The sequence below is a fragment of the Rhinopithecus bieti genome, unplaced genomic scaffold (genome assembly GCF_001698545.2).
Source record: "Rhinopithecus bieti isolate Rb0 unplaced genomic scaffold, ASM169854v2 scaffold_21201, whole genome shotgun sequence".
Taxonomy (NCBI): domain Eukaryota; kingdom Metazoa; phylum Chordata; class Mammalia; order Primates; family Cercopithecidae; genus Rhinopithecus; species Rhinopithecus bieti.
The window spans coordinates 1,171,927-1,186,576 of record NW_016810610.1 but is presented as its reverse complement, the minus strand read 5'-3'; the positions used below and the strand labels follow the sequence as shown (position 1 = coordinate 1,186,576).

The 14,650-nt window shown below is 40.9% G+C and overlaps 1 protein-coding gene across 1 annotated transcript in view; it reads left to right on the top strand.

Moving 5' to 3' along the window:
• Positions 1–14,650, top strand: part of TDRD1 (tudor domain containing 1) — a 50,261-nt gene that overhangs the window by 17,192 nt on the left and 18,419 nt on the right. Inside the window, 8 exon segments of the mRNA XM_017892509.1 lie at positions 2,656–2,800; positions 4,899–5,004; positions 6,026–6,089; positions 6,855–6,959; positions 7,190–7,369; positions 7,838–7,981; positions 8,468–8,639; positions 9,988–10,074. Of these exon segments, the coding sequence (XP_017747998.1) occupies positions 2,656–2,800; positions 4,899–5,004; positions 6,026–6,089; positions 6,855–6,959; positions 7,190–7,369; positions 7,838–7,981; positions 8,468–8,639; positions 9,988–10,074 (1,003 nt within the window).

Genomic DNA, 14,650 nt, shown 5'->3' with positions numbered 1-14,650 from the left:
TTTTTAAAGACGCCTTACTGCCATGTCGCTCTTTGGGTCTCCAGGTTCCTAGTCAGCCCACCTCCTCCTTTCTTACTTTCAGAGTCATCTTATGTTTGTTTTATATATAAGTTCAGGGTTTTAGTTTACCTTAATAGAATGAATTTTTAAAAATCCCCTCCCCCCCCGCCTTCCAGGTAAGGGATTCTTTTCCTCTTTCTGCTTTCAAGCTTGTAATTTTCAGAATTTTAAGATGTGTCTTGGTGTTTAGTCTCAGTTTACTCTGGGGCTCACTCAGCCTCTTAAATTAGTAAATTTTTTTCTTTTGCCAAATTTGGAAGGTTTTGGGGGTTTTTTTTTTTTTTTTTTTTTTTTGAAACAGTGTTTGACTCTTGTCGCCTGGGCTGGAGTGCAGTGGCGTGATCTCAGCTTACTGCAACCTTCGCTTCCTGGGTTCAAACAATTCTCCTGTCTCAGCCTCCCAAGTAGCTGGGATTACAGACGGCCTCCACCACACCCAGCTAATTTTTGTATTTTTAGAAGAGATGGCGTTTCGCCATGTTGGCCAGGCTGGTCTCGAACTCCTGACCTCAGGTGATCCCACCAGCCTCAACCTCCCAAAGTGCTGGGATTACAGGCGTGCACCACCATGCCCGGCCTCAGCAGTCATTTTTTGAATACTTCTCAGCCCTACTTTCTCTCTCCTTTCTGAAGACACAAATGCTAGATCTTTTGTTATAGTCTCACAGGTCCCTGAGACTATTCGTTTATTATTTCATTTTCATTCTGTTGTTCAGATCAGGTGTTTCTGTGGTTCTGTCTTCAAGTTCACTGATTGTTGCCTCTTTTCCCTCCATTATGCTAGTGAGCCTGCTATTGTGTTTTGTATTTTGGTTATACTTTTCAGTTTTAAAATACCCATTTGGTTCTTTATATCTTTTATTTCTTTAGGGAGACTCTGTATTCATTTGTTTCAAGCCTATTCGTAATTGCTTGTTAACGTATTGATGACTACCTTAAAATCTTTATAGATAAGTGTTTTTGTCATGTTGATGTTGGGTGCTTGATTTTTTTTTTTTTTTTTTTCCAGCATTCATTTGTGATCTTCCTGATTCTTGGTGCAGTGAGTTATTGTCTATTGAATTCTATTGAAACTGGGATATCTTGGGTATTATGAGACTTTTTTTTCTTGATTCAGAATCTCACTCTGTTGCCCAGGCTGGAGTACAGTGGCATGATCTTAGCTCACTGCAGCCGCCACCTCCTGGGTTCAAGCGATCATCGTGCCTCAGCTTCCTGAGTAGCGGGGATTATGGGCATGTGCCACCATGCCTGTCTGATTTTTGTATTTTTTAGTAGCAATGGGGTTTCGCCATATTGGCCAGGCTGATCTTGAACTCATGGCCTGATCTGAACTCGTCTGCACACCTCAGCCTCCCAAAGTGCTGGGTTTACAGGCGTGACCTACCACACCCGGCCTCTATCTTATTTAAACTTCCTGTCTTAGCTGGCTTCCTCCGACACTGCTCTGGCTGCTGGTTTGTTACTGCCAGGTTGCGGGTATATGTCCAGGTTCCCTACTCGGCCTCTGATATTCAACTGGGGAGCTCTTTCTTTTGGGTGAGGATGGGAGTTCCAGCTTCACAGGAGGCCTCAAATGATTGCTTTTTGGCTGACAGTGGTGAGTGCCTCATTACAGCTCCCCATCTGGTCTCTAGTGACACGCGTGGAGAGAGGGCCGACTGAAAGAGACGGTGTTAGGAGGGACTAGTTTGTATTGAATTGTGGTGGAAAGTTCGGACTCTCCACTAGGCCTTTCCTGACACCACGTTGGTGGGCATGGGGGCACCTCGTTGCTGCCAGGTGGAAATCCAGGTTCGCCATGTGGTCTCCATAGGCAGGGATGTCATCCTTCCGCTTCGGGGATGAAGTGCTGGCACCCTATTCTGTTGGCCTTCTCTGATACCATACTTGTGAGCAGGTTGGGGCACCTCATTGTAGCCTGGTGAGGGTGGAAATCTTGGCCCCACACTCTCCCTCTGTGGGTGGGAGTGGGGCCACAGTTTTGTCTGTGGTGTTTGGAGTAGAGCAGTTAATGTTAAGTTTTCTGTCTTTCTGGTCTGCCTTTTTTTCTAGTCCTTTGGCTAGACAGAGCAGGTTTTTAAAATAATGAGGGTCTCACTATGTTGGCCAGGCTGGAGTGCAGTGGCCATTCACAGGCACTATCGTAGCTTGCTACAGCCTTGAGCTCCTGGGCTCCACTGTTCCTCCCGCCTCAGCCTCGGAAGTAGCTGGGACTGCAGGTGCCCGCCACCACACCCAGCTAGAGAGTCGGGCTTTTCTTGTTGGAGTTTTTATCATCTCTGCCTTCTGGTGTTTCTGAGTTGCTGGCTTCTCCAGCACCCAGTCTGGTATATATGAGGCAAAAAGAGAACCCAGACACCTTACTGCCATGTCGTTCTTTGGGTCTCCAGGTTGCCAGTCAGCCCACCTCCTCCTCTCCCACTTTCACAGTCACCTTATGTTTGTTTTATATATAAGTTCAGAATTTTAGTTTACCTTAATAGAAGGAATAAGGAAAAGTACATCTACTTGATCTTATCTAGTCCCAAATCTAGTATTTAAATGGAAAAGTTATTGCCAAATTCTAACATTGCTCTTCTCTGTTCTTAATAGAAGCCTGGAAATAATGTGCGTCCTGCAAAATCAAAAAAACTAAACAAGTTGGTCGAGAATTCCTTGTCCATAAGTAATCCAGGGCTCTTTACCTCCTCAGGACCTCCTCTTCGGTCCACAACTTGCCATCGCTGTGGCCTGTTTGGTAAGCATATTGTTCTTAGGTGTCTGAATTCTTCTACATATTTGAAAATCATTTTTATTGTGGCAGATGATAAACATTAAGTGTGGTTAGAACAGTGTCCCCATGCCACACATCCATCTCAGCCTCAGCCACTGTCAGCATCCTGCCGTTCCTCTTCACCCATCCCTTCCCATTCTTCCTGCTTCCTCAGTGGACGTTTTCCTCAGTTTTTTTTAGGGGAAGCTCACATGCATTGAAATGCACAGACTTACATCCTTGTCATAATATAGGATGTTTCTGTCTCCTCAGGAAGTTTTCTCATGTCCCATCCCGGTCCCTACTTCTGAGAAGCAACCATTGGTTTTCTAATCATGAATTAATTTTGCCTGTCATAGAATTTCGCTTAAGTGGAATCACACAGCATGGACTCTTTAGTATCAAGGTTATTTCATATACAATAATACTTTTGAGGTTAATCCATGCTGTTGCACGCACCATTATTTTTTGTTTATTGCTGACTAGTATCATTGTATGGTTATACCATGGTTGAACTGTTCTGCTATTGATGAATGTTTTGGCTGTGTCCAGCTTTTGCCTGTTAGGAATAGAGCTCTCTCAACGTTTTTGTACAAATGTTTGTGTGGACATAACGTTTTCATTTATTGTGGGTGCACAGGTAGACACAGAATGGCTGAGTCAAAGGGTAGGTGTATGTTTAACTGTTTAAGAAGCTACCAAACCATTTCCAAGGTATTGTCCCATTTTCTATTCCCCCTGGGAGGGAGTTCTGGTTATTCCACATCCTCGTCCACGTTTGGTGTTTGTGTTTTTATAGCCCTTTTCGTGGATAAGTTGGAATTGTCATATGCCTCTTGAGTTCTAATTTTTCAGTACATAAGTCTTACTTGCATGGCATTTACCAGTTTACAGTTAAATTTGCAGTGCTCTCGTGATCAGTGATCTTGAGCAGTTTTTTTCTGTTTATTACTGGCTATTTGGATATGTAACTTTTTTTTTTTTAAGTTTTAGTGTGGAAGCATTTGAGGCCAGACTGGGTTGGTGGTTACTTCTTTGTGGGTTTTTTTTTTTTTGTTTTGTTTTTTAGATAACCTGTTTCTTTAGCATGAACACTGATAGGGTTTTAAAAAAAATTCTTTGTTTCAAAATCTCCCTGGGTTTTTCTAGATGTGATTCTCATTGTTTTTTGTTGTTTTTCTCATGATACGCAGCCATTTCAGTCACTTGTACAAGTCTGTTTTCACTACAGGAAAGTTTTGTTTACTTTGCTTGATCTTGCCTCACTGTAACCTCTGCCTCCTGGGTTCAAGTGATTCTCCTGCCTCAGCCTCCCAAGTACAGGTGTGCACCACCACACCTGGCTTATTTTTTTTTTATTTCTGTAGAGACGGGATTTCACCATTGTTGGCCAGGCTGGTCTCAAACTCCTGACCTCAAGTAATCCCCCCACCTTGATCTCCCAAAGTGCTGGGATTACAGGCGTGAGCCATTGCACGTTTTGCACCATTGCTTGCTGCTTTCTTTTCTTTTCTTTCTTTTTTTTTTTAAAGACTAGAGTCTCGCTCTGTTACCACGCAGGCTGGAGTACAGTGGTATAATCTCAGCTCACTGCAACCTCTGCCTCCTGGGTTCGAGAGGTTCTTCTGCCTCAGCCTCCCCAATAGCTGGGATTACAAGTGCCTCCACCGTGCCCGGCTAATTTTTGTATTTTCAGTAGAGACGGGGGTTTCACCATGTTGGTCATTCTGGTCTCGAACTCCTGACCTCAAGTGATCTGCCTGCCTCGGCCTCCCAAAGTGCTGGGATTACAGGCGTGAGCCACTGCACCTGGCTGCTTGCTGCTTTTATAACATGTATTCTGAGGTCTATTTTTAGGAAACTCAGTTATATGTCCCAGTCTGATCTCCCTTTTTTAAATCTTTGTAGGCCTTTTTTCTCTGTATTCTGAGAGTTTAAAAGTATAATCTGAATACTTAATCCTAAATAGTACAATTCTCTTCAGATAGTCTTCTTGCCATGGTTAATAGAGTATTTGATCAAGTGTGGACCTTGAGAATGTCTTGATCTTCATCTGAACTATTTTGTGGGTGATGTTCTCTAGGATCGCTGAGGTGCTCTCAGTGCAAGCAGACCTACTATTGTTCCACAGCATGTCAGAGAAGAGACTGGTCTGCACACAGCATCGTGTGCAAGCCTGTTCAGCCAAAGTAAGGATTTATGGTCTTTTTATTCATTATGGATTATGTATAAGGTCTTTTTCTGATACAATAAGCATCCAATAGTTCAGCAGACCACAACCAAGTAGAAGTTACTTTTTTTTAAGCTCTATAATGAAGTGTACAAATCTGAAGTGAACAGCTCTGTGAACTTAATTTTCATGTGTATTGTTTTACTGGGTAGTACATGTGAAGATTTATAACCTTGAAAGAGTTTTTCTTTAATGTTTAGAGCTTTAGAATGCCTTATTTTCATCATGTGTACTTTCCTGGATCTTAGTAAGTTTAGAACTCTTAACTGCCTCTTGAGTTGTGTTTTTATCTGTAAATACATAAATTGTACTTACATGGCATTTACCAGTTTTACAAAACAGTTTAACATAAGACCTCAAAATTCTGTGTAAGTAATGTAGGGAATTACCTCTTTCTTTTTTTTTTTTTTTTTTTGAGACAGAGTCTTGCTCTGTTGCCCAGGCTGTAGTGCAGTGGGGCGATGTCGGCTCACTGCAAGCTCAGCCTCCTGGGTTCACGCCGTTCTCCTGCCTCAGCCTCCCGTGTAGCTGGGACTACAGGCACCCGCCACCGCGCCCGGCTAATTTTTTGTATTTTTAGTAGAGATGGGGTTTCACCATGTTAGCCAGGATGGTCTCGATCCTGGTGATCCACCCACCTCAGCCTCCCAGAGTGCTGGGATTACAGGCGTGAGCCACCACACCCAGCCGGGAATTATCTCCATTTTACAGATAAGAAAACTGAGGCTTGAAGATACTCTCTCACTCTCAGTCTCTGTCTGATTAGGTGGCTTTTGGAAGAAGCACACCTATGCACACACAGGGTGTGGACCACTGTATAGCCAGCAGTGGGGAGTCTGACGTTACCACTGTGATTCTGGAAGAAGCTGTTTTGCTCTTTCAGGATTTTGTTCGTTGAGAATTTACCGTAATTGTGATTGATAGCCCCTATGTTAATTGCCTGTATAGTATAAATATTGTAATCTGTTGCTTTATTGCAGTTTCCACAAACTTGAAGATAATAAATCATCTATTGAAACAAAGGATGTGGAGGTAAACAATAAGGTATGGTATACTTTGTCTTTAAATTTTGAATGACTCCTCTTTATTGAGTTAAGAGGATGTGAGATAGTTTGGGCTTATTTCTGCATTTTATCAATATTTAAAAGTAAGTTTCCTATTTAAATATGTACACCATAGTGATACAATCAGGGGTTTTGAAAATTACTTAATCTTTTCTCAAAAGGATGTGGTAGTATCTCAGTGTAAAATCATGTGGATTAAAGAGTCTCTTTAGCCTCTGCGGGCACAGGTTTTAGCTTTATGTGCTGTACTCTAATAGGGCCTGGTTATCTAAGGAGGCTTTCTGATAGCAGTTCCTCATTTAGACAACAACATGGGCTGAATTATTTGTAATCTGAAAAACATCTGTCACGTCCAACTCATATTTATGAATAATTTTTAGCTTTCTTTAGCTGCTTCTAGCATCTACTTTAAAAAAGGTGACTTCAAGTATTCATTCTTACAGAAAGCATTAACAAGTGCAGATTTAAAATAATAACCTCTACCACCACCACTTTCATTTTCTAAAAATAAAGTCATCCTTCTCTTCACCCGCATGGCCTTATTCTTGGGTTATCCCCAGTGCTGTGCACACTGCCTGTGGACAGTGGGTTTCAGTGACTCTTGGAGGCCTTCCCTATTTCTATGTTCTTTTATTCAAGCCGAAGAGTCAGGATATTGTGGTTGCGGTTCCGGCGTGTAGTGGCCATAGAATCATTGAAACATGTGCTTTTAAGTAACTCGCTTCTGTGGTATTTTTCAAACCAGAGTGACTGTCCACTTGGAGTTACTAAGGAAGTAGCCATTTGGGCTGAGAGAATAATGTTTTCTGATTTGAGAAGTCTACAACTCCAGAAAACCATGGAAATAAAGGTATTTGTTATTCTTCAATCTCCATAGACAGAGATCCAGAGAACTGTATTTGTTCTCTTGTTTCCTGCTTTTGAGTTCATGTGGTAGCTACAAAACATATCTGATTAAACTAATAAACATCGCAAAAACTGTCTACAATGCTGTTTGTATCTCAGTTACAAAGCTTGAAGAAATTGATGTTTCCTTTTGTGCCTTAGGAATTATTCCTTTTTTTTTTTTATCTTTGAAAGGGTACAGTTACCGAATTCAAACACCCAGGGGACTTCTATGTGCAGTTATATTCTTCAGAAGTTTTAGAATACATGAAACAACTCTCTGCCAGCTTAAAAGAAACATATGCAAATATGAATGAAAAAGACTATATTCCTGTTAAGGGGGAAGTTTGTATTGCCAAGTACACTGTTGATCAGGTAATCCGTAATGAAATGAATTATTTAAAACGTTTGAGCTAACTTTGGTAGTATGAACTGAACACCAGAGCTTTTAATGATGCATGGCAAGGCTTAAAGCCAGCCTCTGATCACACTTCTGTTCCTCTTCAGTATCCCATGCCCTGTTCAGCTTGCTTCCTCTCTGTCTTACCCCTCTCCAACTCTGTTGATGGGTTCCTGAATTGCTGGTTGTAGCCGAATGGCTGGCTAGTCTTAGAGCTTGTGTTTTATTTGTGTAGCTGAGGCATTAGTGTGTGATAGTCTCATGGGACAGAAATAGCTTTGGAATAGTTATGTATATTATTAATAACATGTCCTACTAGACAATTTTAGGGATTTCTTAGCAAGATTCTTAGAAAATTAAGTTGACTTTTTGCATGTTCTATAGATCGATTGAGGGTTTTTAAAATCTAAGATGGTGAAATGCTGTTTATATTTCACTTTCAGACCTGGAACAGAGTGATCATACAAAACGTTGATGTGCAGCAAAAGAAGGCACATGTCTTATATGTTGATTATGGAACTGAAGAAATAATTCCATTAAACAGAATTTACCACCTCAACAGGAACATTGACTTGTTTCCTCCTTGTGTGAGTCTTTTTTACTTTCTAGATGTTTAATAGTGTCCCAAAGGAGCTGTTTTCAATGTTTTGATGGGCACAGTGTTTGTTCTGTGTTATTGTACCTGTACTATGTAAATGAACACTCATTGGCTATCTTGACCTTATTTAAGTACTGCCCAAGGTGAGAAACTAACATTTTTAGGCACATCTTTTCAATTTGCTCCTCAAAATAATAATTTCTGTGTTTATTATAGTATCTGAAAGTGGTCTTAATTTATGTGTAATTGAAGGATAATTATTCTTTCACGAAGTTTCAAGTTTCAAGTACCAAAAGTAAGCATTATGAATACAGTACTAGCAGAGGCTAATAATAATTATACATAAAATTGTCTGATTAGTACTTGAAGATTTGTGATAAGTTTTCAGCATGAGATAAATTCTTTTATATACAAATAATTAGAAAAAATCATTTTAAATGGCAATTTTGTAAGTAACCTGCATAAAAATTTTCAGGCCATAAAGTGCTTTGTAGCCAATGTTATCCCAGCAGAAGGGAATTGGAGCAATGATTGTATCAAAGCTACTAAACCACTGTTAATGGAGCAGTACTGCTCCATAAAGATTGTCGACATCTTGGAAGAGGAAGTGGTTACCTTTGCTGTAGAAGTTGAGCTGCCAAATTCAGGTAAGATCTTTTTAAATTGAGTACTTAATAGGATATGTAGTTTCCACCTATTACTCAGAAGAAACGGAAACATGAAGTGAGGCCAGGTAAACTGCCCTCTGGAGTCAGATTGTGACTGAACCCATTCTTGAAATTGGCAGTTTGTCAAAGACGTGGCACAAATTCATAGAATTAGGTGGCTGGCTAGATTTAGACTTCATGTGAGCATAACTATTATCCCTTTAATAGAGCCATTATAATATCTACTCCTGAATGTTGGCCCCTTTATTGAGAAAATTCCTGAAGTTCTCCGAATTCATTCGTCCTTATCAGTGCTTGTTCTTGGAGTAACCTTCACCGAACTGCATTTGGCTAGTACGTAGTAGCTAAGCTGTGGAAATGGAAATGCTTTAGAATTCTCTTCTTCCCTTCTGGCCTTTCACCTGTTTGATAAATGACTTCTCGCAGTGTGATGGGTGCCTCCCAGTTTCCAGGGTATCACCCCTCTGCTTTCAGAGATCTGGCATCATGGCTGAATTGGTAGAAAATCAACTAATCTCTTGTGAAATTAAGTAAAAAACCTGTTGTTTGCTATGTTTCATGTTATGATTTCAGCTTTTGGATATTATTTCAGGGAACTTGAAGTTTGGGTCCATGCTGACCCTTGTTTCAGCCATACTTATGTCTTAAATTTATTTCCCATAAACAGTGGTCATTCTAAGCATATTCATGAGATGGTAAATGAATCTTTCGTGTTCTTCAGGATTTCAAAGTGAAACCTTTTCGTTAAAATTTCTGTCAAATAGAGGGTAGAAGACTGGTTACCAGAGGCCAGGAAGGGTAGTCGAGGGCTGGGAGTAGGTGGGGATGGTTAATGGGTACAAAAAAAAAAAAAGTAGTTAAAAAGACTGTATAAGACCTACTGTTTGGTAGCACAATAGGGTGACTGTAGTCAATAATAATTGTACGTGTTAAAGTAACTTAGACTGTAATTGGATGGTTTGTTACTCAAAGGATGCTTGAGAGGATGGTCACCTTCTCCTCTGTGGTGTGTTTACTTCACATGGCATGCCTGTGCCAGAACATCTCATGTAACCTATAAATATGCACACCTACTGTGTACCCACAAAAATTTTAAAAATTAGATTTCAGAGAAAAAATTCTGTCAAGTGACTATGGTAATTTTGCCTCAGTTTTTTAAGCTGGGCATTACCATAGCTTGCCCATAGGAATTGAACTGGCAAAACATGTCAGCCTATTAATAGCTATGAACGTGAGTCATATGATTGACTTGTTTCTTCTTTATGCTTTTCCCATAATTCTTTGTATAGTTTCTCAATGGAGGCATATTTTCTTAATCACTTTTTAGGAAAACTTTTAGACCATGTACTTATAGAAATGGGATATGGCTTGAAACCCAACGGACAAGATTCTAAGAAGGAAAATGCAGATCAAAGTGAGTATAGATTGATATTGAGCAGTATAGAAGTTTCAGTTACTGAAACCGTCTAGCTGTTAAACAAAGGCACAACTTTATCCCTGTTAAGACTTGTTAACGATGAACATTCTATGAAAGATTTAAATATGCTGTTTTGTATTTAGTATCTCATTTCTAATCTCAATCTTTCCTGCCTGTTCTCCTCCTCTGTCTGTTCTGCACACGAATCCTTAACATGGTAATCATCAGAGATTGACATACTAAATATTATAACACTTGAGAGTAAGGGCTTTTTGTTTTTTTTTTTTTTTTTTTTTTGAGATGGAGTTTCACTCTTGTCCAGGCTGGAGTGCAGTGGCATGGTCTCAGCTCACTGTAACCTCCACCTCCCTGGTTCAAGTGATTCTCCTGCCTCAGCCTCTGGAGGAGATGGGATTACAGACAGGCGCCTGCCACCACGCCCAGCTAATTTTTTGTATTTTCAGTAGAGACGGGGTTTCACCATGTTGGCCAGGCTGGTCTTGAACTCCTGACCTTAGAGCAGTTCATATGCCTCAGCCTCCCAAAGTGCTGGGATTACAGGTGTGAGCCACCACTCCCTTCCAAGTTAGGGCTTTTTAGCTCACATTTTCTTAGTTTGTTTTTCTTCCTTCTTGGGTATTCCGCCAGTAATTAATAGGGCTGTAAAATTCTTTTCCAGCAGGACGGTGTTTCTGATGGTTTTTTACTTCTGTAAAAACTTGTGTGTGAGGCTTATTTAGATTAACAAGAGAACCAAGAAATTTTGCTTTTAGTATTTTATTTCCTCATTGCCTAGTCACCTGTGTTAGTATTGTCTTTTTGATCCTTTGCTCCTGTACTGAGTGCTTTAGGAGTAGATACAATTCATTGACTCTTGCTCATTCATTCAGAGGTGATTGCTAGATTGACAGTGCCATGGTTGGACACATCCTATCACATGAGCACACTTGAATCATCCTTGAATCTCCCTCCTCCTTACCTCCCATCCTTTGCCCTGATTGGTTGCCAAGTCTTTATTGATTCTTCTTCCCAAGTATCCCTTGCATATGTCTTTTTTTATTTCTCCACTACCATTTTCTTAGCTCAGGAATCCTCATCATTCATGGACAGTTGAAACAAGTTTCCAATGTCATAGTTTATCTCCCTATCTCTATTCTTAGAGTACTTGCCTATGTGATATGCCTGATACACAAATCTTGGTGGAGCAGCTCTGATGAAAAGTTTTCAGTTCCTTGTCATTTGGTGGAGGAAACCAGAAGAGTTAGTGGTCTTGCGGTAGTCATGGTTGAAACTGTAAGTTCTGGTGCAATAGAGTGAGGAAGAATAATGAGGAAGAGGAAGCTGGGGCCACCTGCAACGTGGAGTGAGGAGCTGTAATAGGAAAGGTGGGGACAGAATGGGAAAAACCTTGCCAGAGCAACAGAGAGTAAATGCTTCCAGGAGGGGGAGTCATCAGTAATATCAGATGCTATGAAGGTGTCCAGTGGAAGGAACAAGAAATCCACTGAGCAGTATCTTCTTCACTAAGGCACTATGAAGGTACCTTCATGAAGGCTAAGACCAGTACAGACAAGCAGAAGAAATTATGTGGGATAGAGAAATTAGGTGTGATAGAGAAAGTGCAGGGTGCAACGGAAGCAGGTGGGAGGGTACCTAAGACTTGGAATGAAGCCATCTGAAAGTGATGCCACACGGAGCAGGAAATAACCAGGTGCTGCAGGTGGGGAGTATGTTGCACGAAAAGGAACATGTGTTAAGGCCTAGAGATGGGAAAAAGCATGATCAGGCCTGAGAAACAAAAATAAGTACAGCTAGATTTGACCACTGGTGAAGAGGTGTATGTAGGATGGGGAAAGTATAGGTTGAGAGGTAAGCTAGAGCAGATCATTAAAGGTCGCAGGAGCTATGTTAAGGGGGTTGGACACGATTCTGAAGCCAACATAGAGAATGAAGGCTTGAGACACCTCTGTATTCAGATTTTTGGATTCAAGTAATGTTGGTGGGTATGGGAGAATCAGATTTGGAAGTCAGAAAAGATGAGATATGGGATATTAAGAGTTCCCTTTAAACCACCTTCTTAAAAATTTAGCTGTGCCTGTGTCACAGAATTAAATCAGCCCTCCTGTCCTGCCCCTTTTTGGCCTAGCCTAGCTGAAAGCCTTTACAACTTGGTCTCTAATGTCAGCGTACGGAGCCAGCAACATCACCATACTTTTGTCCCCTCTCCTCCTACTGTGATCCTAAGCCCAGCTGCACTCAGCCTGGCATTATGATTGTGCACCCTCTTGTGATATTTGTCACACTGTAGCTCTTGTTTGAACATCTTCTGTCTCCTACAAGATTTAGAATATCGGCCAGGCGCGGTGGCTCAAGCCTGTAATCCCAGCACTTTGGGAGGCCGAGACAGGCGGATCACGAGGTCAGGAGATCGAGACCATCCTGGCTAACACGGTGAAACCCCGTCTCTACTAAAATAAATACAAAAAACTAGCCGGGCGAGGTGGCGGGCGCCTGTAGTCCCAGCTACTCGGGAGGCTGAGGCAGGAGAATGGCGTAAACCTGGGAGGTGGAGCTTGCAGTGAGCTGAGATCCGGCCACTGCACTCCAGCCCGGGAGACAGGACGAGACTCCGTCTCAAAAAAAAAAAAAAAAAAAAAAAAAAGATTTAGAATATCTAGATGCAAAGACTGTGACCTTTTACTTAACTACCTCTCCCCATTGCTGAGTATGGCATCTGACATACATTAGATGCTTAAGATATATTTTTTTTTTTTTTTTTGAGACAGAGTCTCGCTCTGTCACCAGGCTGGAGTGCAGTGCTGGTGATCTCAGCTCACTGCACCCTCTGCCTCCTGGGTTCAAGTGATACTCCTGCTTCAGCCTCCCGAGTCACTGGGACTAGTAGGTGGGAGGTGTGCGCCACCATGCCCAGCTAAATTTTTTGTATTTTTAGTAGAGACGGTGTTTCACCATGTTGGCCAGGATAGTCTCCATCTCCTGACCTCATGATCTGCCCGCCTCGGCCTCCCAGAGTGTTGGGCTTACAGGCATGAGCCATGCCTGGCCAGATACAATTTTTAAAAGCTGGCACAGTGGCTTTCTTCTCTAGTTCCAGCTACTCAGGAGGCTGAGATGGGAGGAGGGCTTGGAGACCAGGAGTTTGAGGCCCCCAGTGTTCTATGATTGTACTTGTTAATAGCCATCGCACACCAGCCTGGGCAACATAGCAAGACCCTGTCTCTTAAACAATAACTCATGGAGGATCTTAGGATGGACCCATGCAGCTGAAACAAACTGTCCAGATCTCCCACTCCACCTATGTACACGTGAAGAAACAGAAGCTGACTGGTCCAGTGGGTTACCTTAAGCCCAGAGATGGAGAACCAGAATCTTGCCCCCTTACTCTAGTTTAGTGCTCTTTTCACCATTATGCATACTGTGCTGTGAAACAACAGGACAATGGTTCATTTTCCTTGCTATTAAGTTTTTCTCTTGTCTTCTCCCTTATTTATGTTGTGATTTCTTTTGGAAACATTTTAAGAAATGGTTTTTAATTTGAGCCTATCTCTTACCTTTTACACTTGAGATCATTAAATTTACTTTGGCTACTGTTCTGAGCCAATTATCCATTTCAGTGGGATTTCTAACATCAAGAATCCATTGTAATACATTCTGCGAGGTCATTCCTAGATAGCAAATTCCCTCCACTTTTTGTGGGGTATCCCAGCCTCCCCTTGGTCTTCAGAGTCAACCTGTAGGTTAATGGTGAGAACCATTTCCTTTAATTAGTCTATAATCTAGATAATTATTTTCTCGTATTTCTGTGTTTAAAACAATGAAGTCAACCTTAGTTTTATGTGAATGGTATCTTATCCTGTAGTTCCTTAAAGCAGTAGTGGTTTTTGTCTTCCAGGATTCTGATTTGTTGTCATAATGTCTCTAAATCTTGATGCTAAAAATACATTGCTTGAATAGTTGGAATTTTATAAACCATGTACTTTTTTCATTTCTGTGAGTTTTCTCTTCTGAGTTATTCTTCATTGTGCTTTTGAAGCCTTTCCTTCTTAAACTCTTAGGTTAGCCCGAATTATTTTTCTCTTGACTTGTTACTTACGTTGCTTGTATCTTTTTTGAACTGTTGAATGCATTTTAAATTTCTGACAATTTTATCCTAATAAATTGTTCCCTATAGGGTTTATCATGTTCACTTTAGAGTGAGTAGGTCCTAATCTAATCTGATGTGTTTCTACTTGAGTATAATGAGAGGATATCTATTCCAAATTACATTTTCTTGAACTCTTTTAGGGACTATAAAGAGTGTATTATAGAGCATTTTAATTAGATCTGAACTTGTCTTTTATAAGTCGCTGATTTTCTTTCTTGGACCAGTCTAGCTTTTGGTGGCATTGAAGACTGCACTTACAAACATTTATTGTTGGGAAGAAGAAACACCATGACCTCTCAGACTGCCATCTTCCAGGAACCCTGCAGTCATGGTCATACTCTTTTTAAAATGATTAAAGTGCGCATAATTTTTTTTTTTTTTTTTTTTTTTTTTTTTTTTTTTTTTTTT